The sequence below is a fragment of the Lynx canadensis genome, chromosome D4 (assembly GCF_007474595.2).
Source record: "Lynx canadensis isolate LIC74 chromosome D4, mLynCan4.pri.v2, whole genome shotgun sequence".
NCBI classification, from domain to species: Eukaryota; Metazoa; Chordata; class Mammalia; order Carnivora; family Felidae; genus Lynx; species Lynx canadensis.
In genome coordinates this window covers 80168993-80195046 of record NC_044315.2, presented here as the reverse complement: position 1 = coordinate 80195046, position 26054 = coordinate 80168993, and the positions used below count along the sequence as shown (strand labels likewise).

The 26054-nt window shown below is 43.3% G+C and overlaps 1 protein-coding gene across 5 annotated transcripts in view; it reads right to left on the bottom strand.

The window, feature by feature from the left end:
* Nucleotides 1-26054, bottom strand: part of CNTRL (centriolin) — an 84907-nt gene that overhangs the window by 14014 nt on the left and 44839 nt on the right. For all 5 annotated transcript variants that reach the window (XM_030294336.1, XM_030294335.1, XM_030294338.1 and 2 more), the window contains 19 exons: nucleotides 25321-25455; nucleotides 21889-22034; nucleotides 20788-20995; nucleotides 20125-20304; nucleotides 17056-17235; nucleotides 16188-16304; nucleotides 15778-15922; nucleotides 14913-15061; nucleotides 13058-13247; nucleotides 11701-12014; nucleotides 9999-10204; nucleotides 7574-7766; nucleotides 4889-5019; nucleotides 4608-4748; nucleotides 4380-4506; nucleotides 3178-3342; nucleotides 2254-2413; nucleotides 1018-1133; nucleotides 717-934 (listed from right to left, as the gene is read on the bottom strand). In XM_030294336.1, coding sequence (XP_030150196.1) covers nucleotides 717-934; nucleotides 1018-1133; nucleotides 2254-2413; nucleotides 3178-3342; nucleotides 4380-4506; nucleotides 4608-4748; nucleotides 4889-5019; nucleotides 7574-7766; nucleotides 9999-10204; nucleotides 11701-12014; nucleotides 13058-13247; nucleotides 14913-15061; nucleotides 15778-15922; nucleotides 16188-16304; nucleotides 17056-17235; nucleotides 20125-20304; nucleotides 20788-20995; nucleotides 21889-22034; nucleotides 25321-25455 — 3221 coding nt within the window. The remainder of the gene's footprint in view (nucleotides 1-716; nucleotides 935-1017; nucleotides 1134-2253; nucleotides 2414-3177; nucleotides 3343-4379; nucleotides 4507-4607; nucleotides 4749-4888; nucleotides 5020-7573; nucleotides 7767-9998; nucleotides 10205-11700; nucleotides 12015-13057; nucleotides 13248-14912; nucleotides 15062-15777; nucleotides 15923-16187; nucleotides 16305-17055; nucleotides 17236-20124; nucleotides 20305-20787; nucleotides 20996-21888; nucleotides 22035-25320; nucleotides 25456-26054) is intronic.

Sequence of the window (26054 nt, the reverse complement as noted above, 5' to 3'; positions counted from 1 at the left end):
TGGGGTTTTCGATATACAATTGGTTCAGCAACAGTTTTTGAAAAGTCTGCCTTTTCTCTACTGAAGATGATGCCTTTGCATCTTAGTCAAAATTGGTTGTCCACACATTCGTGCGTTTACTTCTGGACTTTCTGTTCTGTTCCACGGACTGCTTTGTCTATCTTTCTACCAGTACGACAGTATTTTGGTCACCACAGCTGTATGTGGGGTCTTGAAATAGGGCAGTGTTAAGCTCTGAACATTTGTTCTTTTTCAAAGTTTTGGTGTCATATCTAAAAAGTTTTAGATTCTATTCCACATCCAATCTTTGCATTTCCACACGAATTTCAGAAGCAGACTCTCAATTTCTATTTTAAAAGCATGTTGCAATTTTGATTATTTTGAATCTAAAGATCAATTTGAGGAGAATGGAATCTTAACTATACTGTCTTTCTACCCACAAACAGGTATCTCTCTCCATTTATTTATATCTTCCAGCATCCATTATTTTCCTTAAACACACACACACAGGTTATTTAAAAAAGTGCTTTGGGGGGAAAAAAGCCTAAAAGGAAATTCCCCCAGAAATGGTATTGATGAATTGTATTGTGACACTGAGTTCGTGGGGTATTTTTTTTTTTCCTTTTCTCTATTTTCCACTCTTTTTAAAATAGTGTGTTTATCATGCTTCAGCCTTCAAGAAGAGATCTTGCAAGCTTACTGGTTTTTGCTCTTACCGTTTGCTCTGTGCCAACTTCTTTTCCCAGCTGTCACATTTTTCTTCGAGATCTTCCTTTTCTTTGCTCAAAGACTCAACACACGACTGTAGCACTCGGGTCTCGGCAGTTATCCGCTCTATTTCCCGTCTGTCCCTCTCGAGGACCTGCTTCTGCCACTCAATTTCCCCTTTCCGTTGCAGGGCTGTCTGCTGCAGATTCTCTAACTCCAGTCTCTCCTAAGTCAGATAAAAGGGGACTCAACATGTGCCCACCGAGGAAGACTGCAGTTGGCTAGGGGTAAAACGGCTTTGTTTATTACCTCCAGCACTTCGACCTGAGTCTTCTCTAACTCGGACAACTTTTGCTCATGTTGTAGCTTCAAACCTTGCAGCTCCTTGCTTTCAAGTTGCAGCATGTCCAGAATATTCTTTAGTTCTAAGAGGAACAGAACATGGTCCATGCTGTTAAATGAAGTTCACAGCACTTACAAACTGAAACAGAAAATAGTGCTATGGATACAAGAAACAATAGGTCATCAAAACATATCTGTTGTGTGAATTACTGGAGCTAACTGTATTTTAACTTAAAACAATTCTTTAAAATCTTGTTAAACATTAATTTGTTAAATTTTGTTTAAAAATTTTAACCCCAAAACATAACAAAGATCTAGTTCTACGAGCAAGTGCTCCATCTAAATGAATTTAAAAAAAAAATAGGAAAAACTTCAAAATATGTAAGTTGAGATTCAGATAATAATTTTTTATATTTTAAAATATAGATTTTTAAGTATTAACTTTTTTCTGATTAAAAAAATATTTGGTCACCATAGAAAATTTCAAGAAAAGAGTAAAAAGAAAAAAAAAAAGAAAACCCATCATTATCCCACTATCCAAATATGATCACTACGACGACAGCATCCTGACACCTTTCCTTCCAGGAGCGTGCACACACACACGCACACGTACCACACAGATTTTCAAAATAACTTGGGACTCCACTCTATATTCAGTTTTTATCTATTTTTTCAGTCTTCCCATCGGCATTTTTGCATGCCCTTCAATGTTTGAAATATAGCTTTTAAATTGGCCATGGTTCCAAATTTTGTCATTATAAATTTTGCTGTAAGTAGTCAACTCAGCCAGCTTAATTTGTGAAGCAAGGAAATACTTACTCACTACATAAATAAATAAATAAATCCAATATTGCTGCAACGTGCATGAATGCTTGCCCTCAGAAACTAGAACTGAGCTAAATGGTTTAACAGGTATGAATTTTCAGTCCTGAAACACTGGGGGGTTGGTCCAATTTATTTTTCTATCAACAGCCTATAAGTGCTCTTCCTTCCCCACGCTCTGGTCAGCAATGATCAGGACTATTTAGCTTTTAAATAAACTTTATCGATTTGAATGACAAAAAATATTGTATTCCTTTTATCATACTGCTTTCCTTCATATCTTTAAAAGAAGTTTATTTCACTATTCATATTTTTCCTGTGATCTGGAAAAAACACTTTTCCAAACTCTGACTTTATATGATTGTTTTCCTTTAAACTTACCAGTTTTATGTTTAGACATCTGCCCTAAAACTACCTGAAGATTTTCTTCCTCTTTTTCAATTTCCTGCTTTATGAGTGCAAGTTGAGTTTTTTTTTCACTAATCTGGACATTGAGTTCTCCTTTCTGAAAACTCAGTTCTTCCAGAAGAGATTTTACTTCCTGTGCCAAAAAAAAAAAAAAAAAAAAAAAGTCAACTCCCCTCCACAAAATTATGAATGGAAATTATACTGAGAACAGTTTTGTTATTAACTATCTCATTTCACAAAAACTCCAATTCGGAAACAAGTTTAATTTTGCCTTTTATGTCAAGAACAGCACTGTATTTTATTTTCCACTAACATATTTCTGTATAATGGAAGTAAGGAAGTCACATATCGTCTTCATTTAAAATGTATAAACAGTACTTACTATGTGCAAGGCAATGTGTTATAGAAAGAAAAGGCTGACTCTGATACATCTCCTGCCCTCAAGAGGCTGAGCACCTTGGGGGAAATCAGCAAGGAGCATAAACATGGTCATGAAAGGCTCTGATGCCCTAGGAAACCTGCAGAGTGCCTCCAAACTCAGAAGAGAGAAATTCCTTCCAAGGTAAAGGAAAAGTCAGGAAAGTCAACTTAGTGGCATGCAGCTGAACCAGGAAAAATGGCTAGGATCTGGACATTCCCAAAAAGGAAATTCCTGGAGAAGAAATGGTATGAGAAAGGCACAGAGGCCGAGAACCTTGGGTATGTCCAGAAAATACTACGGGAGAGCTATCCATGCAGCCACAGCCTGGATACAGAACAGTACATCAAACTGATGTTACAGAGGGTTCACGATTCAGGAATTTAGAGCTGCATTTGGAGAGAAAACTAATTAAAATATGTTAAGATAAACCTAGAACATCACCCTTGGATTCTTAAGAAAACTAGTAAAGAACACACCCTAATATGATTGCACTTCTCAGTTACTTCGGTTTCTCCCAGTCTCAGCGCCTCCTGGAGGTCAGCTTTGGCCTGGACCATGCTTCCCTGGAGTAGACGCAGCTCTTCCTTTTTATGCCCTAACTCCCTGTCCAAGACGGCCAGTTCTTGCTGCTGATCGGATACCTGTGTTCAAGAAAAGGGAAGAATGCAAAGCTTGACAACCTTCGTGCTTGCTGTGATGGAGAATATTCAGTCCAGCTAACGGTAGTGGGGAAATCAGGGGCTAGCCTAACTGTAATTATCCCAGCTGCAGGAGTCAGGAGGGCCAGGCTGGGGGTACAGGCATCAAATGCCTAATAAAGATCTTGAGTTCGCATACATAAAAGCATATCCATCAAATCATAGCAAAAACAACAAGATGATAATAAGGAATATCCCTCAGGTTATGGTTTTCAAAATACTTGTGTGTCTATATACCTTATTCCATTACCTTGGCAATGGAAGTCAGGCAGGGATTTTTTAAATTTATTCATTTTGTAAATTTAAAAATGTCAACTTTAAGAATAGTACACATTTTATATAAAAAACAGAAAATGCAGATGTGCAAAAGGAAGAAAATAGAAAATATTTATCTCCCCTTATCAGATGACTGCTTTTGTGCTTTGATACAGACCAAAAATATAAGCACGAGTGTTCATAAACACATTTAGCATAAATTATCTTAGGGTGCATCCTGTTTGGTTTTTTTTTTTATTAAAAAACGTTATTTTTTTTTTTTTTTAGTGTTTATTTAGATTTATGAGAGAGATACAGAGCGTGAGCAGGGGAGGGGCAGAGAGAGAGGAAGACACAGAATCCGAAGCAGGCTCTGGGCTCCACGCTGTCAGCACAGAGCCCAACGTGGGGCTGGAACTCACAAACCGCAAGATCATGACCTGAGCCAAAGTCGGACACTCAGCCAACTGAGGGGTGTATCCCATTTTTAGACCCACTTCTTTTACTCAGTAATATATTCTATTTGTTCTACTGAGTTGCGATTCAAATTTGGGTTGGACTCTACTCTTAATCACTAGGATACAGAGCCTCATTTATGCTTTATATCTTATTTTGTATTTTCCAGTCTTTTCTACAATCAAACATGTATTACTTTTTATAATCGTAACAGAAACGTAGGTTTCAAAGCAGCATGAACTGCTTTTCCAAGGCATCGGTTGCCATACCTGGCTTTTCAGCTTTTCCAGCTCAGCTTTCTTGGCCTGCAGGAGGGTCTCTGACTCTTTCAGGACGTGCAGGTGGTGATCCTCATTGTGTTGTGCGGCCTCGATGTCCTTCTGCAATTTCTGCAGCCTACAAACACCAGCAGCACTGGAGCAGATCTGAAGGAAGGCTGAATCCCAAGAGCGGTCTTCCAGCACAAGCCCCTTGGGCCCCCCAGAGGCTGTACTTACTCTGCGGTCAGTACTTCCTTCTTCTTGTTCAGGCACTGGAAGTCGGAGTCTTTGGCTGCAACAACTTTGTTTATTTCTTTCAAAGTTTCTTCTTGCTCCATTTTGTGCTGCTCCAAACCCTTTGCGTCAGCCTCGAGTAATCTACAACACACTGCTTTACTCTCCAAGGCCGCTTAGACTTAGCCTGCATTATTTATCTTAAGGCGATTACTACTCCCTTAGCCCCGAACTTGTCATTGATCTCCCTGAATACATCAATAGCCAAGAGGGACTCCACCTACCTGAGCTGCTGGTCAGCTTTGACAAGGTTAACAGCAGTTTCCTGGGCTCTCCTTTCTAACTCCTCAGCATCTTTTTCGATTTGCAATAGATTTCTCTTGGCATCAGTGAACTTCTCAACGGCATCTTTTGTCTAAAAAAGACACTGTCATTAGAAGCGATTCAGTTACCACATTCTTTTTGCACCTCTTAGGAAAATCGACAAGGCCATACAGAAAGACTGATAAAAATGTGCATTCACTTTGACTCTCCAACTCTCAGAAGAGAATTCAGAAGTAAAAAAAATGACTACATAAAAATGCTCATTGTGTACTGAAATACAACTTGACAAGTGATTAAGTGATAAAGCATCAACACAATGGAGTACTGTGTAGCCTTTAAGATGACAATATAGCAACATGGAAGAATGTTAATGGTATTATGTTGGCTGAAAAAAACAAATTTAAAATGGCACTCTAAGGGCAACTATGTGCAATTAGATCTGTGTCTGCAAAGACAGAAAGGCTCTGCAAAAAGAAATAGTCACTTGAGGGTGGTGACACTGTGAATGATCTTTTACTTAAAAATAATCTGTATACTATTATGCTATCTTATTCAATTAAAAATATCTCCACAATTAAGTGACAACAAGCTGATTTTACCAACAGTCCCTCCTTCACAGAGATTATTACTGTACTCTAGATCTGATCGTGTTAAATAAAACCTCCTTCATTTAAAGATGAATTAATAATGTCTGAGAAACACAAACATTAAGTACTTTTGTCAAAGTACTTAAAACTCCTCCTGTACAGGATTTGTCAGAAAGAGATTACTTTTTTTTTTTCTTTTCGAGAACAGATTTTTTTTTTTTTAATCACCTTGGTTTCCTTTTTTTTCTTTTCGAAAACAGATTTTTTTTTTTTAATCAACTTGGTTTCCTTTTTTTTTCTTTTCGAAAACAGATTTTTTTTTTTTTTTTTAATCAACTTGGTTTCCTTTTTCTGTCTAAAATAAGAGGTTTAAGACAATGCCACCAAAGGTCCAAAAATAGTGCTTGCTTTGCACTTCGTTGAACAGTGACTCCCCTTCGGGCCAAAGACTCAAGCTGTGCAGCTGCACCAAAGTCCCAGGCTTGTTAAACTAGTCCAGTACATCTCCGTGTGGATGCAAGAAGGCTGGCGAGCTCCCAAACAGCTAGATAGCTCACCACACTTCCTTCCATTCCAGATCCCTGGTTTCTGTCAGTTTCATCAGCAAAGCACTGGACAAAACGCACTACGTGCTTCAGAAAGTCACATTTCTAAGTAGTTTTCTATCTCTTTCTATGTTAGGTTTTAACATGTCTGGCATCTTTCTCACAAAATGCACCACCTTCTCCCTCGCTCTTCCTCCTTAGCAAGCTGCCTCCCTGAATCATTTTGGGAGGACAAAAGGGGAAGAGCTTACTAGCCTCAGTTCACTTACTATTTCTGCCTACTACTGGTATCAATATTCTTTTATATACCAGTGATAAAGTTTTCTCTAGTCCTGCTCACGCCTCTGTTATCTCACAATCGTCTGACATGTGACAGAAGGAACATGATCAGTTGATCATCTGAAAAGACACCAGGATGTTTTTCCATTCTTATTAAAGCCATCACTCACAGAATATCTTTAATAAATCCTTTGTTTCAGTTCCCGGGTTACAGATTTCTATTCATTTAAATCCATCCATGTTGAAATAACATAAAAATAGTTTCTGAGATGCTCCATGTGGGTATGGGACTTTTTTACCCTGGAATTCTCCTCAAACTAAGAAAGCTCTTGGGTGGGGTGCCTGGGTGGCACAGTTGGTTAAGCGACCAGCTTCAGCTCAGGTTATGATCTCATGGTTCGTGGGTTTGAGCCCTAGGTCTGGCTCTGTGCTGACAACTCAGAGCCTGGAACCTGCTTTGGATTCTGTATCTCGCTCTCTCTCTCTCTCTCTCTCTCTCTGCCCCTCCCCCTGCTCATGCTTTGTCTCTGTCTCTCTCTCAAAAATAAATAAAACATTAAAAAAAAAAAAGCTCTCTTGGTGAGGCAGAAATTGAGCTGTGTGGCCCTGGGCCAGCTACCAGCTTCTCTGAGCTCCACCAGTGAACTGGGCTAACCACCATCTTACAGGGTTGCCAGGAAAGGTTAACGAAGCAGTATTTATAAAATAGCCAATGTGTGGTCAGAGTAGGGGCCCAACAGAGTAGGGGCTCCTTTTCTTCCTCCATTTCTTTCTGTATTGTAGTCACAAGAACACTACCTCAGACCAAAAAATGCTTGATTTTCTATCATGAACTTGGAGAACGAAGTAATACCAGGAAGAAGTCTTCTGAGATCCACTGTTGCTTTTAGATGAATCTAGCATTGACCTATTTAATACAGAGAGATATCAGAGCCCAAGTAATTTAAAGACACACACAGGATTAGGAAGTAGGGTGTGTTAGGAATGGAATGATTTCAGCAGCTCTTAAGTCTTCCTGAACAGCCTAAGTATTCTTTGCCTGAACTGATAGGTGAGGGGAGCAAAGCTGGGGAGTCAGGTGGCTTGCCCGAATTCTCACAGCTCCTTAACTAGCAGCGTGCAGCCTGGAACCCAACTGTCCACCTTGGGTGACCATGTTCTTATCACGATTTCTTTCTAGTCCTTCATGCCACGGGCAGTGAGCTGCCTCACCCCAAACCACAGCAGAACATACTTTCTCCTTCGTGCGTGAAAGTTCACTTTCGGCCTCCGCCAGCAGCCGGTCAGCTTCCCTGAGTTCTGCTCGACGTTTCATAAGGGTCTTTTCGATGCACTCAATTTCATCCACGATATCTTCATGGTGTTTGAGTGACTTCTCTATTTCTAGTTCGTTCATAAGACTCTCGACATTTCCATCAAGGAAGTCTCTAAAAAAATCGTATACAAACATATTAAGAGTCTTCAAATGTAGACGATACAGACACTTGTAGTCTGATAAAAAGATGTACGATGATTTTCTACTCTCATATGAGAAGGGCTGGAAGAGACATTTACATTTGACCATGTTCAAGGCCTAGGTTTACCCTTTTATTCAACATGGTACGCTGCTGACAGTAAGTGCACAATGCATACAAAGTACGATGCAACTGTTTTATCTTTTTTGATTATTATTTTTTTTGTCAGCAATTGGGTCAAGACAATGTTGACATTTCTATTCTCCTGTGGTATAAAAAGAAAGCCAACCACCACCATAATAATCATCCATTCCCCTAAATCTATCTTGCTAGTCGCAGCTCACCAACCATCCCAAAGACTTCCTAATTTTGTGATTTACTGTTCAATGATACAACGATAGTAACGGTATTTGACAAATCAGAAAGCAAGACACGGAAGTCACTAACTCAAGGCTAACATGTCAAAATTCTTTGAAAACGAAACTATGACAGGAAAACATGAAAATAAATTCATCAACATTTAACACGTTTCTCTTTAAATGAAGGCAAACATATCCTTTCTTCGGATATTTTCGTGTTATCCAAACTCCTTAAAGTAAGCATTTATTTTACTTTTATAACTAGGAAAAGAAGTGGTTACCCCACTGCCCTACCATCCTCCCTCAAAAAAATCTCACTTTAACCTCTCCCCACCACATGCCTACAAAAGTAAGAGAAGCAACCATCCTTGAAACGCTTACACATTTTTTTAAATTTCTTTTTAAGCTTTATTTATTTTTGAGAGAGAGAGACAAAGCGTGAGTGGGGGAGGAGCAGAGAGGGAGAGGGAGACACAGAACCTGAAGTAGGCTCCAGGCTCCGAGCTGTCAGCACAGAGCCCAACATGGGGCTCAAACTCATGAACTGCGAGATCATGACCTGAGCCAAGTCGGACGCCCAACCGACTGAGCCACCGAGGTGCCCCAAACGCTCACACATTTATTCCCCATCTTCTCTCAGTGTGACCCTGGCTTTTCCCTGCCAGGTCTACCGGCCAGTCACAGGTGTGCTCCTAGAAGGCAGAGACCATAGCTCATTCACCCCTGGGATCTCCACCGATCTCCCTGCAACCCTGGTGCCTGGGCCAGTCTGGCTGACACGACAAAAGCTGGGGACCGTCATAACTCCTGAACCACTGCACAAGATGGGCTTCTACCCACCTGGCCCTCTCAGCAGATACTGCCTTCATTAACGGACCCTATGCCAGATGCTGGGGCACAAAGAGGCCCAGCCACCGCCCTCCTGGGCTCCTTACAACACGGTGTGAACAGTACTATACCCAAGGTTGCCAACCCGAACTGTGGGAGCCAGAGATGAGGAAGGCTTTGTATAAAAGGGGATCTCTGACCTTTCTCTGGATAGACAGGGTGGAGTTAGGCAGGGGGCAGGGAAACCATTTTAGGCTAGGACAGTATGTGCAAAGGTGGAGAGGCAGGGGAGAATGTGGTGTTGGGGGAAACCACAGAAAAGCAGGTAGGGCCTGAACAAACACTGCGTGTAGGAGAGAAGGATAAGACAGGCAGGCAGGTTCAGATCCAGAGGGTGGTGTGCATTCTGACGGGACTGAGTCACATGGGAGAGTGGCTAGCTCGGATCTGTAGCCACGTTCAGGGTAGAATGGAGACAGAGCCTAGACACGAGAGGCCAAAGTAGAAGCTATTACGACGACCTGGGCGGAGACGATGAAAGGCCAGGGCGGTGGAGATGAAAGAAGGGGACCAGTTTGACAGCTCTTTGTGTACAGTTGTAGGACCCGGAGACCAACTGGAGGTTTGGGAAAGCGAGGAAAGCGGAGCTGCATACACCCGGCTTGTTTTTAGCCAGAGTAACTGGGGAGGGCGGAGGGTTATGCCATTCTCCAAGAGGGGCCACAAGAAGAGCTCATTTGGATTACAGGCCAAGAGAACTTGGACTTGCCCTGTGCAACTTGGGAGTCACCTGTGGCTACAACTTTAATTTAAACTCTATTCCTCAGTTCCATTAGCCACACTTCAAGTGCTCAATCGGCACACGTGGCTGGTGATTACCGTTTCGGATGGCATGGATCGACAGCATTGCCAAGGTCACAGAAAGTTCAACTGGACAACACCGATTCAGGTTACCTTAATAGGCCAATGTCATGTTTATCAGAACTATAAAAGTGAAATAGCTAATAATCATAGTTACTTTCGCTGTTTATGTTTCTGGATGGTATCATGTAATTCTTCTACTTCATGCTGTAAGTCTTTCTTCTCTTGCAAGAGACCATCAATATTACGATGCAGCTCTTCCAATTCTTTCACCGACTGCCGCTTGGATGCTCTCGTGCACTGCTCCTGTTTCTCTGATTTTAAATGCTGCATGATGTCTTCTAATCTAGAAACTTCATTCTCCTGAACAAAGAAAAAAAAATGCAATACTGAGAAACATCACTTGATGTTTCTCTTCTTTCCTGCCAAAAGCTGCAATCGACTGTGCTTAAAGTGCTACCTATGACGTGAAAATGATGGTAGCTTCTAGACTTCAGTATGAAAACGAAAAATCAAGTCAGGCCAATTTTTTTCACATGCCACAGATGAAACTGATGAACTAACAGAGCTTTTAATTTTTCCATCAGTCCAACTATGGTTGATACACATTCACCAAGCACCCCTTATGGATAATCTCTGCCTCCAGAGTTCAGCAAGTAGCAGAAGAGACGGACACAGGGGTCTCTCTCTAGGCACAGGGAGGGGAGTTTCCTGGAAGGCTGCCCAGAGGGAGAGGGTTTTGCCTGGGTTTTGAAGAATAAGTGAAATGGGGAAGACCTAACCTGAAGAAATAACACGTGCTAATGCACGGAGGTATAAGAGGGCATGTGAGAAACTACAGAACAGCTGGGGACGGCTGGTGGGTAAAGGAACCAGCCCGAGAGGTGATGACAGGCCGAGCTGACGGCGCTGCCGTAAACACACATGCGCTGAGACACTGCAGGGCAACGGGAGGGACTATCGTTCCAACCACGTGAGCACACACAGGCCCTCTGCAACTAGTCTGACCTACTGCCCGGCACTCAGGGGTCCTAGTCCTTGTCTTCCTCTTAACCTTCTGGGAGGAAAAGGAAAACAGAAAGAGCTCTAGGCATCTTGAGTTTGAAGGAGGAGTTTGTCATGCATTTTAATTCTTTAGAACCATAAGTTTACAAAATAAGCTGGTGATTAGGAAGTAATCATTTCTTGAAATGTAGCCTTAGAAAAGAATATGAAATACACTAAAAATTTACACAGTTGAGTCAACTACATGCCTACAAATAGAGAAATGTTATGCAATCATTAAAATACTGCTTAAAAACATCTGTAAAACCACAGGGAAATGTTTGTAATGTTAAGTGGGAAAAAGAGAATATGAAATGTGTGCACAATAAGAATTATGAAAAGAAAAAAAGAATCATGAATCTTACCACCCAGAGATAATCCCCATCACAACCTTGCTATATACTGCTCCTACGTGTGAATACACAAAGCACATCCATGTGTATGCGTGCACACACACATACACATGCGTGTACAAGTACAGTCCCCACTACGTGAACACTCCTGTATGTACACATTAGTATCATACTTGTCAATAGAAAAATATACAATAAGCTCTCCAAAAATGGTTAATTTCTGGACTGAAAGTATTTTTGCTATAAAGTGGTTAAACCAAGCTTGTGGTCTGGCCTGGTGCCGTAACTCCCATACAGAAGGATATTTTAGTAAGAGAACGCTTGCTCCATTCTAAACATCAACTTTACGAACATACTTTGGGACATAATCCCTTCATAAGTAGGTCAAATCATCACATACATAACCTTATTCAGTCTCCCATGGTAGCGGGGTAGACGGGGGTCTCATGTCTCTCCACTTACCAAGTTATGGTGTTCCGGGACGTTGCAATGCAGCACCCCCACAGGGATGAGGGGGACAGAGAAGTTGGGGGGCGGAGGCCCATACACGATGGGGGCTCCAGCAGGAGGTGGGCCATAAACAACAGTGCCAGGGCTGAGAGGCTGGCTGTTGTTGGGCAGGGGAGGAGGTGGTGCGTACAGGGCCATGCCCTGGGGAACAGGAGAACCATCGGGAAACACAGTGTACATCATGTATCCAGAAGGAGGCACGAATGGGCGTTCCTCGTGGTCATCCAGCTCACTCTCTTCCTGACTATCTCCTCCACTGTCTGCATCTTGACAGAAATAAACAGAAGAGTATTTTACCCACATGGCTTATTGGGTAAACAAGTTTAGTAGAGAACAGGAGCATTTAGGACAAGATCTCCAAGAACTGGGAGTAAAATTCTGTGAAAAGGTCAAAATAGGGATTCGTATTATTTTCAGAGGCTGATAGTTGAGTGTTTCTTATGCCTGTGTGTTGAGTTGCTTTTTTCTGTCTTTATTCATTCATTTATTCGGCAACCATTTGGGTGTCTGCCTCAGGCTGCATAAAGATAGAGAAGCGGAGATGTGTGCTGAGACACCAAGGCTCGCAGTGTCTATGGGTGCCATGATGCACGGCACTCTCCAAGGTGCTGGCTTCCTTACTCGCCTCCCCTATAAGCAGGTCTATGTTTGTCTATCACGGATGACAGACAACCTAGCACACAGCAGGCACTCAATAAGTAGCTCTTGAATAAAGAAATTCTCAGAAGGGGACATTCCCATTTTATGGCTTCACAGTCTAAGAGCAGCTAGATAATTTGCCTAGGATCACACAGCTGCTTGGTCAAAGAGCGAGGATTTACCCCAAGTCTGATTGACTCTTCCTCCTGGAGCTTTTGAAGATGGACCTAGAACATTTCATTTTAGTCAAGCTAATCAATGTCATGATACAAGGATGTACGCACCTGCCATGCTCCAGGAGCACAGGTGAAAAAGCCGCTCAGTGTGCCTGGGTAAGGCAAGATGGAGGAAGTCTCCCTAAAGGAGTGGTGTTTGAGGGCCTGAGTCTTGCTGAAAGTCGAGCAGCAGTAGGTTTGGAAGAGGAAGGAGAAGGACATCCTAAAGAGAGGGTTTAAAGCATGGAGGCTGGAGGAACATGGCATGCTGCGACTATCTTAGGCAACTGGGTAGGACTGATGTGCAGAACAGTGATGGGAGGTAAGACAGGAGGTCACTGGCCAAGATCACAGCAGAAGGCCTTGCAGACCAAGCTAAGGAGCCTGGACTCAGTCTTATGGATTTCAGGAAACGAATAAAAGAAATGCAACTTCGCTTATGTGATTTAACTTACCTCTATTTGAAAACGATTTATGTAACCCACTCCTGATGGGAGAATAAACCCAGTATCCTGAGACAGGTGGAGGCCCACTCTCCTCCTTTCCATCCTGCCATCCGCGACATGGTTTTCTAACAGGAGTTGAGGCTGTGTACTTTAGGCCTACACCAGAGTCTTTGGTGGCCTGGGAACTATAGCTGGAAACCTGAAATAAATGACAGCAAAGCCCACTATTAGAAATGAAAAGGCTGAGTTGGAGAAATGCCAAAGTCTAGAACAAAGTTGAGATGTGGCAAAGTTGAGAATGAACTGGTTTCTTTCCACAGATCACAATTCTCATTTTTCACAGAGAAGTGAGACATGATTACACAGTCAGGTAAACTGCCTGAGTGTCAGCCTCTCTTCTCCAGTACTCCTCTTTCCTGGTGGTTTCTCCTCTTTTGCCTTGTCCTTGATGGCCCACGGATGAAGGCAAAGGAAACAAGTGAATTTTCAAGGCCATTTGGGAGATCAGTCTCTTACTATCCTGGGAGCCTGGCATGGTTGAAAAGCTCTACTCTCCTAACTCTCCCTCCTTCCCAGTCATAAATAGGTCTACCTTTCGAACCCTTGCCCAGCTTGGCCTTACAATGTTACAATGTCGAATATCTACACAGCTTCTACCTCCAGCCCTGGTTGTCAAGCAGGTTTAGATGTAGACTCTGGTTGACTCTACGCAGCGCTGGATCCTAACTTGTCATAGCCACTTACTTCTCCTTGACGGTTGCCTGTCAGCTGATCGTAGCAGGATGTCACCCAGTCCCTCTGCTCTGGATGCAGGCTGCTTACCGTTCTCTCCTCACGTCCCACGTTCAAGACCCATGCCCTGACCAGTTTGTTTCCTGAACACCCTCTCAGTGACACCTCTTCTCCTCCAGCTCTACTGCTCTAGCCCCAGCTTCTGTCCCTCACGGAATGAGTTCAAACAGCACCCTGCTCCCTCCTCCCCGAGTTTATCCACCGCAAATCAGGCCTCCACAGTCAGCCCAGTTATTGTCCTTAAACTACAGCTCTGATTATATTATACATGTCCTAAATCCCTGAGGCCTCCACAAGTCAGTGCGAGACATTTTGAGCCCCTATGCAAAAAACATGAGCCCAAACTACTTTTCCAGACTCACCTTTCACCATTGCCAGCCAACCCTCCAGCCCCACAAGACCACTCACCATAGCTAAACCAACTCTCCCCTTCCACACATCTCTTCCCTCCTAAAAGCCCATCCCTTGACAGCTAAGTGCTGACTTCATGGCTTTGTGTGAAGCCTTCCTTCCTGAACTTCCCCAATGAGAGGAATCCCTAACACTTCTGTGTAATAGAGCACACAGGTCAAGTCTTTTGTCACATGCATGCCCCTGTTTGTAACTGCCCTGGTGTCCCTGTCTCCCCACCAGTGCATGAGCCTTTGAGAGCAAGGGCTTGACCATTCCTCATGGTGCCCGCTCCATCTAGTACCTGACCTACATTTCAGCAAATACAGAATGAAATGCTGGTTAAAATCAAATAAAATCCAGGTGTTCAGTTCTCTATCAGCCTCTGCATCGTTCTATACCCATTTCCAACAGGCTCTCTGGGCTCAAGTCACCTTATCCCCTTGCAGGATCTGCTATCAGGGACCCACAACATACCACCGGAGCATCAATGGGCAATGGCAATATTCCTTGAGAAGGTCCTATTTTCATCTCACATATCAAACACACTTAAGAACCTCAATGCATGGCTTAGTCTAGACATATTGTTCTTGACATCTGCTCACAAACTAGGGGAAGAGAACATGGTCACACTTCCTTCAAGAAAATTCAGTACACATTCCCAGCATCACAGACTTCCTACTTTTGATGATGATGGTGGTGGCATAAAGTACCAGTAGCCTCGTCTTCTGAAAGGATCTGCCATGCTGCTGATGTAATCGTTCTGATGAGAAACTTCACGTCGAAGTTCAGCAATTTCTTCCAAAACATTTTCAAAGCTTCCTTTGTTACCTGCAAAGGAAAGCCATTCTGTGAAGTTGGGCATGAAATCATGTACTTCCCTCCTCTCAACCTACACAAGTGATTCCATGACAGCCAATGATTTTGGCTCCTCAGAGTTGACTTTGCAGCCTCTCCCATGGTAATAAGTTTTTGCTAACACTCAAAGAGGATAGACGTACCCTTCTGTTGTTCATTTATAAAGGGAGGCAGAGAAAGAAAACAAACAGATTCGTAAACATTATTTCTTTTGAAAATTCAAAATTTCTTGTCTCATTGTAATCAAGTTTCTTAATACCTCACTTACATAAAATGTTTAAATTCTTTGCTTTTATTCATTAAGCTAATTATCACAGCTCTGGAAATCAAGCATGGAATTGATCTATCAGAGCTAAATAAATTGCTAAGGTGAAAAACAAACAAGATGATTTTTTTTTAAAAATGATCTGACATTAGAACTATAAAACCACTACCAAAGTCAAAGCCTAGGGACCCTTGGGTGGCTCAGTCAGCTAAGTGTCCGACTTTGGCTCAGGTCACGATCTCACAGTTCAGTTCATGAGCTCGAGCCCCACATCGGGATCTCTGCTGTTAGTGCAGAGCCTGCTTGGGATCCTCTGTCCCCCTCACCCTTCCCCTCCCCTGCTCACATTCTCTCTTTCAAAAATAAATGTTTTTAACAAAAAAAACCCAAAACAATGAAAAAAAATCAAAGCCCAATACTTTACCAGCCCCGGTGAGGTCTAGTAAATTCCGCAGCCTTGCGATCTCTGTCCTTTGCCTCTCCATCGTCTCATTCAGTTTCTCCATCTCCAGCACGTGTGAGTTTGCTACTCCAGGGCCTACATCTACTTTCTCCATCTCAAGTCGAAACTATTTAAAAAATCACATACACAAAATTGCCAACGAATATTCTTTCCCACATGCACCCTGCAATTTGATTTAGTAAATCCAGAACTTTTACCTACACTTTACTAATGAGGAAAACGCATTACTCCTTGTATTTAAATTGCACTCTGCCTGACACGTGGTAGACGACAAAGTGCTGATGAACTACTGACTATATTTCCAATAATATTGTCTCTCGGGAGCTGATATAGGACCAATAAGGGGAAGGTGTCAGGGTACCAGCACTGACCTGCTCCTCTTTATCTCTGAGAAGGTTCTGCAGGAGTTCAATCTCAGCTTCTGCTCGGGTCAGATCCTTGGCCGCCTGCGCTGCCTGTCTGCTGAACTTCTCCGTCTCCTGCAACTCCTGCTGGGACAGAGGTATGAGAAAGGCAGCACTGCCATCACGTGTTGTCGTCTTCATTTCTTTCTGCCCCTCAGACGGACTCCTCTGTTTTCGTCCGACTGCCTGCCTGGCCACCCTATGTGTGCGTGGCGCCTGGTCCCACCTCATCCTGTGCTATTCCCATCACTTGGCAGCCTGCTCCGCCCCTCTATGGGGGCCACGTGAGCAGGGGGCTGCATCTGAAAGAGCAAGGGCTAGCTTTTTCTTCACTGTTCTACAGCCTTCCACGACTGAGGTCTCTCTGGACTCTCATCATTACATTTTCTCTATGATCTGCTGTCCTAATCTCATGAGCATTTGTACCCTTTAAAACCGTTAACAGATACCATCTCAGTCAGGAGGCAAAACAGTCCTGTAGGTCACATATTATCTGACTGCACAAGATGAAAAGTCTGGGGTTCAGAAAGATTCTGTGGCAAGCCTTTAAAACCTTAGTTCAGGTGTGTATGGGCAGCTACCTCCCTAAGCGGAGCTCTACACCTTGAGGTGGGGATGGTATGTTTCATTTGATGGTTCTCGTCAGGGCTCAGTAGAGGGCAGGACCCATGGCAGGGCTGCGACTGGAGAAATACAATCTTCGGTCTGAAGGGGAACAGACAACTTTACGGTGGTTTATAAATCAGCCAAAGCCTATAAGAGCAGTGATACAAGCAGCTATGGTTTGGGGACAGCAGCAGCACCGTGGAAACTTGTTCTGCACGTGTGGACTCACCTCTGCTCGCTCTTGGTTAATTTTCATAACAGTTCCATGAAGGGACCTGAGCTGGTCTTTGGCAATGGTGAGCTCAGCTGTGGCCAGCTTATCAGAGGCGGCCACGGCTTTCTTTAGTTTCTTTAATTCTCTGTCTAAGCCGAGAAGCTGCTCCTGAGATTTGGCATCTTCAAGTTTCTTCTAAAGTGAAAGAAACATTAAACAAACAGATGAGTCATTTGGTAACGATGAATTAAGACATAAGCTCCGTGAGGGCAGGGACTCCATTCACTGCTGCATGGTCTGTGCCTAGAATAATAATACATGGTACAGGGGTGCCTGGGTGGCTCAGTCGGTTGAGCGTCTGACTCTTGATTTTGGCTCAGGTCTGATCTCACAGTTCGTAGGATCGAGCCTGGCATTGGGTTCCGCACTGGTGGCATGGAGCCTGCTTGGGGTTCTCTCTCTCCCTCTCTCTGCCTCTCCCTGGCTTATGATCTCTCAAAAGTAAACAAACTTAAAAAAAATAATACACGGTACAAAGTAGGTGTTCCATATTCACTGAGTGAATGAATAAATAAAACCAACTCAAAACTGTATGGTAAACTTAGAAGGAAATCAGTCTTCTTAGTCAAGAACCTCAGTGATCATAGGGTCGCCTGGGTGGCTCAGTCTGCTGAGTGCCCAATTTTGGGTCAGGTCATGATCTCACGGTTCATGGGTTTGAGCCTTGCGTTGGACACTGTGCAGACAGCTCAGAGCCTGGAGCCTGCTTCAGATTCTGTGTCTCCCTCTCTCTCTGCCCTTCACCTACTCACGGTCTCTCTCTCTCTCTCTCTCTCTCTCTCTCTCTCTCTCTTTCTCTCAAAAGTAAACATTAAAGGGGCTCCCAGGTGGCTCAGTTGGTTGAGCATCTGACTTCGGGTCAGGTCATGATCTCATAGTTTGAGTTCGAGCCCCGCATTGGGCTCTGTGCTGACAGCTGGGAACCTGGAGCCTGCTTCGAATTCTGTGTCTCCCTCTCTCTCTGCTCCTCCCCGCTCATGCTCTGTCTCTCTCTCTCCTTCAAAAATAAATAAAAACATTAAAATTAAAAAATAAATAAACATAAAAAAAAAACGTTATAAAAGGACCTCAGTGATCATAGATTCACTCATTCATTGGAAAAACATTTCCTGGCACCATCACCAAGTGATAGACCAGTCCCTTGGGATCACTGGGTCAGGCACTGGGCATACAGCGATAAATAAAACAGACTTGCCTCAAAGAGCTTATGAGAGATGGATATTAAACAAATACTCAGAAAAACATATAACCCAAAATGGTGGTCAGTGCTATCAAGGGACAGAATGAAGTACTATTTGAGAGACTGTGGGAGAGACCTAGATTGGTAGGGAGGGAGCAGTCAGAGAGGAGGGTGGAAGAATGTGGTCCAGGAGAGGGAATGACATGCGGGAAGGTCAGGAGAACTTAGTATTTTTGAGGAAATGAAGGAAGGAGCATGGTGATAATAAGAGGGAGCTAAGGAGAGGCAAATCATGCTGGGCCTTATAGGCTTAAGAATTTGGGTCTTTTTTTTATAACAACAGAAGTTGCTGAAGAAAGCAGAAATGAGGGGGGCTGACAAGAGCCAATTCATGTTAGTGTTTTATTTTTTTTTTTTTAATTTTTTTTTTCAACGTTTTTTATTTATTTTTGGGACAGAGAGAGACAGAGCATGAACAGGGGAGGGGCAGAGAGAGAGGGAGACACAGAATCGGAAACAGGCTCCAGGCTCCGAGCCATCAGCCCAGAGCCCGACGCGGGGCTCGAACTCACGGACCGCGAGATCGTGACCTGGCTGAAGTCGGACGCTTAACCGACTGCGCCACCCAGGCGCCCCCGCATGTTAGTGTTTTAAAGTTTATTTATTTATTTGGGGGAGGGGGTTAGGGGCAGAAAGAGAGAGGCTCCCAAGCAGGCTCCACACTGTCTCAACTGACTGAGACACCCAGGTGCCCCTTAATTTATGTTTTTAAAGAGCATGTTGGCTGCTCTGTGGAGCAGGGTCATCAGTGGGAGTGGGAGAACTGTCAGGTGGCCACACCAGCTGTCCAGACGAGAAGTAATGGCTGGATGGGGTGGTGGCATCCGAGAAGAAAAAAAGGACCCATATTCCAGATGTATTTTGGGGGTGGACTGAACAGGACTTGGGAACTGAAGGGTTCTCAGTGAAGTACGAAGCACGTCATTGAAGCTGGGAGAAGGGAGAAGGGAGGTGTGGGGAGTGACAAGGTATGAAACGGTGAGGCGTAGGACAGTGAACTTCCCAGAGAGAAGGGGAATACTGCCCATTTGAGGCTGATGACCAAGAGGTGACAGTGATACCACTACGCCTGGTGGCTGCTGTTTTTCTGCAGGAATGCTTAGCATGGGCACCCGCCTAAAGAAAGCTTTTGGCTACAGTTTTGTCAGGTAAGTGAGACGGAAAAGGACAAGGGATTTGAGGACTTTTGCAAAAACGGCTATAGTGGTGGACCATGGAATTTAAATTGGACGACAAGGTATACGGCCAGGAAAGCCTAACAGACAGAAAAGGTGGGGCTGATGCCCTGGAACTGTGAGGGAGGCTGAGAAATCGTCAGTGTGGGGGCGCAGTGAGAGAGACAGAGCGGGGTGCTGTGGTTCGGGACTGCAGAGGGGGTGGGCACAATTTCTCAACTGGACAAGGTCGACGATGTGACCACGGGAGGAGATGGCTGAGGGGGGATGGAGAAGCTCAAAGAGAGGCCGCAGGATTAGGAAGATGAGGAGTTAAAAACTAATTTCCCGTGGATGTGTCCAACTGTGCACAGGATTTCTGAGGAGGCAAACTCCTGCCAACGGCACTCAAGAGTCTAAAGTCACTCCTCGCACGCCAGCTCTCTCGTTTTCATCTACCATGGCACCACCGTGTCTCGGGCCCTTGATTCAACCACAACGCATCCCGGGTTCCCCTGGGTCCAGTTCCCCTGAGCCAGCAATGCTGCCGGAGGCGACAGTGGGCCTGCTCCCCGGGGGCAGGGTCCAGGCACAGGGACACAGATGGCACACTCCCCTAGTCTTCCCCACCTTTTTCTCTAACTCCTGGAGTTGGGCCAGAATTCTCTCCTTCTCTTCATCAGCTTCCTGAAGTTGGAGATCTGTAAGGCCTTGGATTTCCTCCATACTTTTTAGATTTTCTTGCAAATAGTGAATTTCATTCTCCAACTGTTGGATTCTCGCTTCGTGCTGCCTCTTATCGAAACTAATCTGTGAGAAAATCAAGTTTTGAAGATGATTTTTTAAGCAGAATATAAACTTCTTAGAGAACTACATTTCATTTTACTAAAGAGCGTAATGACATTTTGTACTAATGAGTTACAGGGGGCGGTTTTATCTTGAATGTTCTCTAGGATCCATTTTAATGTTTGCCTCATCATTAAAATAATTACATCCAGAAAAATCAGATTCTGGCATCATACTGCACCCTAGCAATATGGTATTGTTTACCCACAGGTTCAGAAACATTTCTCACTTGCTTCCAGAACAAGGAAAACACAGCCACAAAGAAGCCTGACTGATATCAGTAACCATATTCAGGGCTGAATTTTAGTCGCACGCAGTCTGACTGGTTAAGAGTGAAAATAACAGTAATTATACTGTATTTACGCGAGGAAGGAAGCACTATAATTTGTTGAAAAACAGGAGTACTGGCCAAACGCTTCCCTCCAGCTGCCTAGGCCCCTTTCTTACTCTCGCTTCCAGGGCTCTCTCGCAGGCATGCCTGAACTCCTCTTGTCCGTTCACCAGTTTCTCTTGTTGCAGAGCCATTTCTTCCTGGAGTTTTCTCTCTCTCACTTGTGCTTCCTGTCTTTCCCACTGGGAGCGTGCAAGGATTTCACTGAACTGTTTCTGCAAATCAGCAAGACTTTTCCCTAAGACATCTGAAGGAGTATGGATTCTGGTAAGGGGGGAAAAAAGATGGTATGTGACCTCTTCTTTCTCATGCCAGACACTGGGTGCAAACTGTGTTGGTAACATCAGTGCGGGACTAAAAGGAGCTGCGTGGAACAGTGACCGGGAATCAGCACACAGAGCAACTGAGCATCTCCTAAGTGCGAATCAATGTTTTAGCCAATGACTGCTGTCACTCCGAAAACACAGGCTCCTAGCAGGCTAACAATGCTTGCTCAAAGAATAAATGTCCCCTTCATATATTTAAATGCACCTTGGCTTTCTTCTGAAATTGATTTTCTATTTAAAATGCATAATGTGGGGGCGCCTGGGTGGCGCAGTCGGTTAAGCGTCCGACTTCAGCCAGGTCACGATCTCGCGGTCCGGGAGTTCGAGCCCCGCGTCAGGCTCTGGGCTGATGGCTCAGAGCCTGGAGCCTGTTTCCGATTCTGTGTCTCCCTCTCTCTCTGCCCCTCCCCCATTCATGCTCTGTCTCTCTCTGTCCTAAAAATAAATAAACGTTGAAAAAAAATAAAATAAAATAAAATAAAATGCATAATGTGGCTCTACTTCCTGACCACATGCAATGAACTTTCAAGAGTTACTCTTAAAACTTGTTTTAATTAAATTAAATTAATTAATTAAATTAATAAATTAATTTAAATGATTTAATTTAAATTAAAGAATACCTAAAAGTAAGAAAGATTTAAAATGTAAAAAAATCAGTGACAGGCAATTTGAATGAAGCAATCTTGTGTCTCAATCATGGAAATATGACTTGGGAAACCTTACAAAAGACATCAGCCATTAGCGTAACTTAGGAAGGTGAGTCCATATGAACCTCACATTCATAACTTGGCAATCTTAACACCAGGAGGTCCCATCCCAATTTTCCATTACCTCATTTCCCCGGCTCCTGACTTCAGTTTTTTCCTTAGCTCATCCACGCGAGCTGCCACGTCTTCTGGACGAATCAAACCATCAACCACATGGTTAAGGTGATTCTGGAAATCTTTAAGTTGCTGTTTTAACAGGTCATTGTCATCCTATGGATGGTGGTATAATGGGGTGGTAAAAGTTACCAAAAGAAATTAAAATACATGCACATCCGCATACACAGCCTGTATTACTTGTCATATGATAGTTTTATTCCACCCCCTTTACCAATTTTTTTTAAAAACCCTTTCTACTTGGGCTGACAGTATCTGAATCTACTGATCAACCTAAAGTCACAAAAGACAGAACCAGGCATTAGGATGTTTCCTGATGTGATACGAAAGCAAGTACCTATGTTCTTGCTGAGAAGTAACTAAGATGAATCTAAATAAGCCTCTGTTTAAGAACATGTTAATCAATACCATAAAAGATGCTACCAGCAAAATCTAGGATGCAAAACTCCAAGGGACAAAGACCTGGTTTTCTTTCTTTATTTTTAAATTTTTTTAAATCTTTATTTATCTTTGAGAGAGAGAGAGAGAGAGAGAGAGAGAGAGAGAGAGAGAGAGAGATTGAGAGTATGAGCAGCAGAGAGAGAGGGAGACACAGAATCTGAAGCAGGCTCCAGGCTCTGAGTTGTCAGCACAGGGCCCGACACAGGGCTTGAAGCCACGGACTGTGAGATCATGACCTGAGCCAAAGTTGGACGCTTAACCGACTAAGCCACCCAGGTGCCCCTGGTTTTCTTTAAAACATAAAGGGGGAAAGGAGGAGGACATCTATAGACTACAAGAGACTTAAGAACCAAGTCAACCAAATGCAATGTGTGCACTTTATTTGGATCTTGGTTCCAACAAACACTTGTAAAAACAGATAATCTTAAAATTTGATGTTAGGGAATTCTTAAAATTTTAAGATATAAAGAGGTATGTTTATGTTTTTTTTTCTTTTTTAAGGCTCTGTACAGTATTTACAGATAAAGTAAGATTTTCAGATTTACTTCAAAATAATTCAGTGTGTGAACAAGTGGGAGGGTTGGGGTATGGCAGGCATTATGGATGGAGTAACACTGGCCACGGGTTGCTAACTGTTGAAGATGGGTAATATGTATATGAGGAGTCATTTTAGTATTCTACTTTTGTATGTGTTTGAAATGTCCACAATTCAAAGTTAAAAAACAAAACCAAAAAAAACAAAAAACAAAACCAATAACTTTCCCATAATTCTCTGCCAAGCAACTAAAAACTGAAACCTCTAATACTAAAGCTTCTCTGATAGCTTATATAATTCTCTGTGGGAGTATCTGTTACATGCCAGCATATTTTCACTACTAACAAACAAACATATGTGGATCCAAGAATTAAATTCATACAATGCCCCTTGAAAGGGGTTGCACTAGAGTGCAACCCACTCTCGTTAAATTCCTGGATAATTACAAAGATATTTCAGGGGAAGAAGAATGCACCAATCTGACCCTGTTAGCTCAGTCTGGTGACAAACTGAGTGAAAGAAAGTAAAAGAAAACTGTTAAAAATCACCCTAAATTGTAAAGAAAAATTGTTCTACATCCTAAGACATTGATTGTATTGCCCTGAAGTGATTTACTTCAAACTCAGTGAAACACTCTTAACCAAAATGGAGAATTCAGGATTGCAATGAACATGTTAACTGCCTGTCCCATCTGGAGTCTGTTATCTGTAAACTGTCCTGAACATTGCCCTGAGGTGCCCGTATTTCTACTACTGTCTAATCCTGGGCACAGGTGATCAAACCAAAGGCCAAACAATCCACAGACTAGCCAGGAAACAAGTTCTCACTCTCTCCAAAATTTGAACCAAGATCCAGTACATCGTCAAGTCTGTAAAAGCTGGCCTTGTAAAGGTATGTCAGCTTAGGGCTGGAGTCAACGCTGGGCCAAATACAATACCCACAGAGACAGAGGAGAATGAGAGAGCCATGTAGTTCCTGAAAGACTGACTGATAGAGCAGCTCTGTCTCCTTTCTTGAGCTAGTGTTAGTAGGTTCTGGTTCACTGCAACTAAATGATTGTCTGACAAAGACAAATGCAGAGTGAGTTTAACTTGAACTCTGTTATCAAGAGGTTAGTAGGCCAAGGACCTAGTTTTAACTAAGGTAGTCTCACAGCATGGGCTAGTGTCTGGAAAGCTGACTTCGGTTTCTACCTTGGAGGAGAAGGCCCCCGAAGAACACATTTTAGTCCCTTGAAGCGACGTATGCTGAAGTATGTGGGTGAAATAAAGATGTATGAGATTTTCTTTTGAAGTGTTCCAGCCAAAAAATATAAAAGGGGACTAACTAAAACAAGAATGGCAGAATGCCGGGAACTGTTTCAGCAGGGTAAACAAAAGGACATAAGACTATTCTATTTTTGTGATTCAAAAATTTCCATGGTAAATATAAAAAAATAATCTATTGAGCAGCCAACACACACACAACTCAAACGAGAATGAAAATGCACACATCTTTTCTGATACTTGTTTCAGAAATTAAACTGAGAGAGGTAAAAATTAAATTCTAGGTTACATTTCCCTAAACTTTAAGGAAAAAATATCCAAGGCCCTGAAAGAAGGGAGAGAATGTGGGTGAGCTGTTCAGGCTTATTTGTCACAAACCCCCCCTGCCTGGAAGCCTCCCTTAAGACCTTGGCAACTCTGCGCCTTTATTTCTGGTGAAGTAGGACACCTGTCCTGTCAGTCAGCCAAGTGGCCCTTGGCCTCTCGGACTTGGAGACCTGAGTGTTGATCCAGGTACTTGTTCACTCAGACATCTGTGCCCTCTCAGAGAGTTTAATTGTCTGCAAAATCCTGTCCACCTGCTTCTCTGGCAGTCTGTCGGGCAGATTATTGTGACAGTAGCAGTAAAGACATTCCGCCAAGGCAAACCCCCACAGATGTAAAACGACTGCATTTTTAGTAGAACCCTTTCTGAGAAGGCGACTGTGAACACTGTTTACAGTTAAGAAGTTCTGCAGCCCACTCTAGCTACATTCCTGGATAATCACAAAGATATTTCAGGGGAAGAAGAATGCACCCATCTGATCCTTTTAGCTCCGTCTGGTGACAAATCTGCTTCTCAGAGCAACGCAAGGTATGGCTGTCACCCGTGAGTCTCCACAGCACTGGCTCTTTACTCCTGACACTGTCTCCGTCTCTTCACATCACCACCACAACACAAAAGATGCGCATGTTCATAATTTTACAACGACAGGCTCACGAGAGGACAGAGGCTCTGGTACTGTCCCACCCAGAATTCTTCTCTTCTAATAATTCACGTAGCCTACAACATGTTGGCACAGGCTGTTAAGGGTCTGACTACAGGCAGCAACACCTTAGGGTGTCCTACGTGAGAATGCACCCTGGACGAACGCGTCTCTACCTGCAGCTGTTTAAGTTGTGTGCGGAGCTCGTTGTTTTCTTGGTCTTTTCCTTCGGAGAGCTGGGCTTTTCTGAGGGCATTCCTGAGGGCTTGCTTTTCCTTCTCAAGTTCTGCTTGAAGGGCCGACTGTTCTAACTATTGCCGTGGGAAGCAAACGATATGAAAACATAAAACAGCAACAGCTTTTTCAATCTAAAAAGCCATAAATAAATTTACAGACACGCACAATTCCTTGCTAGCTATGGTTTCATAGTAACTCCATTTTATGTCCGTACGCTCAGATTTCAAAGCCCAAGTTCATCTTTTTCACATGTCTCCTTCAACTATTAACACTTAAGAGTAGACATCACAAGGGGCTCAGCCCAGATATACCAAATTAGAATCTCAGCGCTGGGCCCAAGGACCTACCTTTGAGAGTTCTGTGAGTGATTCAACAGCAACTGCTCCTCTTTTCCTCAGACCAGTATTTCTCAAACTGTGGTCCTCATCAAAAATCACTTGGTGTGCTTGTGAAAAATGCAGATGCCCAGACTACCTCTCAGACTCAATGGGCCAGAAGCTCGAGGACAGGGCCCAGGAATCTGCATTTAACAAGCATCTCAAGTGACTTCATAGAGCTAAAGTACACCAATTAGAGATCTGTGGGTCAGGGAGAGACTGCTACGCTCCGTACCCTCAACATATGGCTTGAAGACCAATTCTGGCAGTGCTGATTTCAAGAAGGGAAGAGTCCC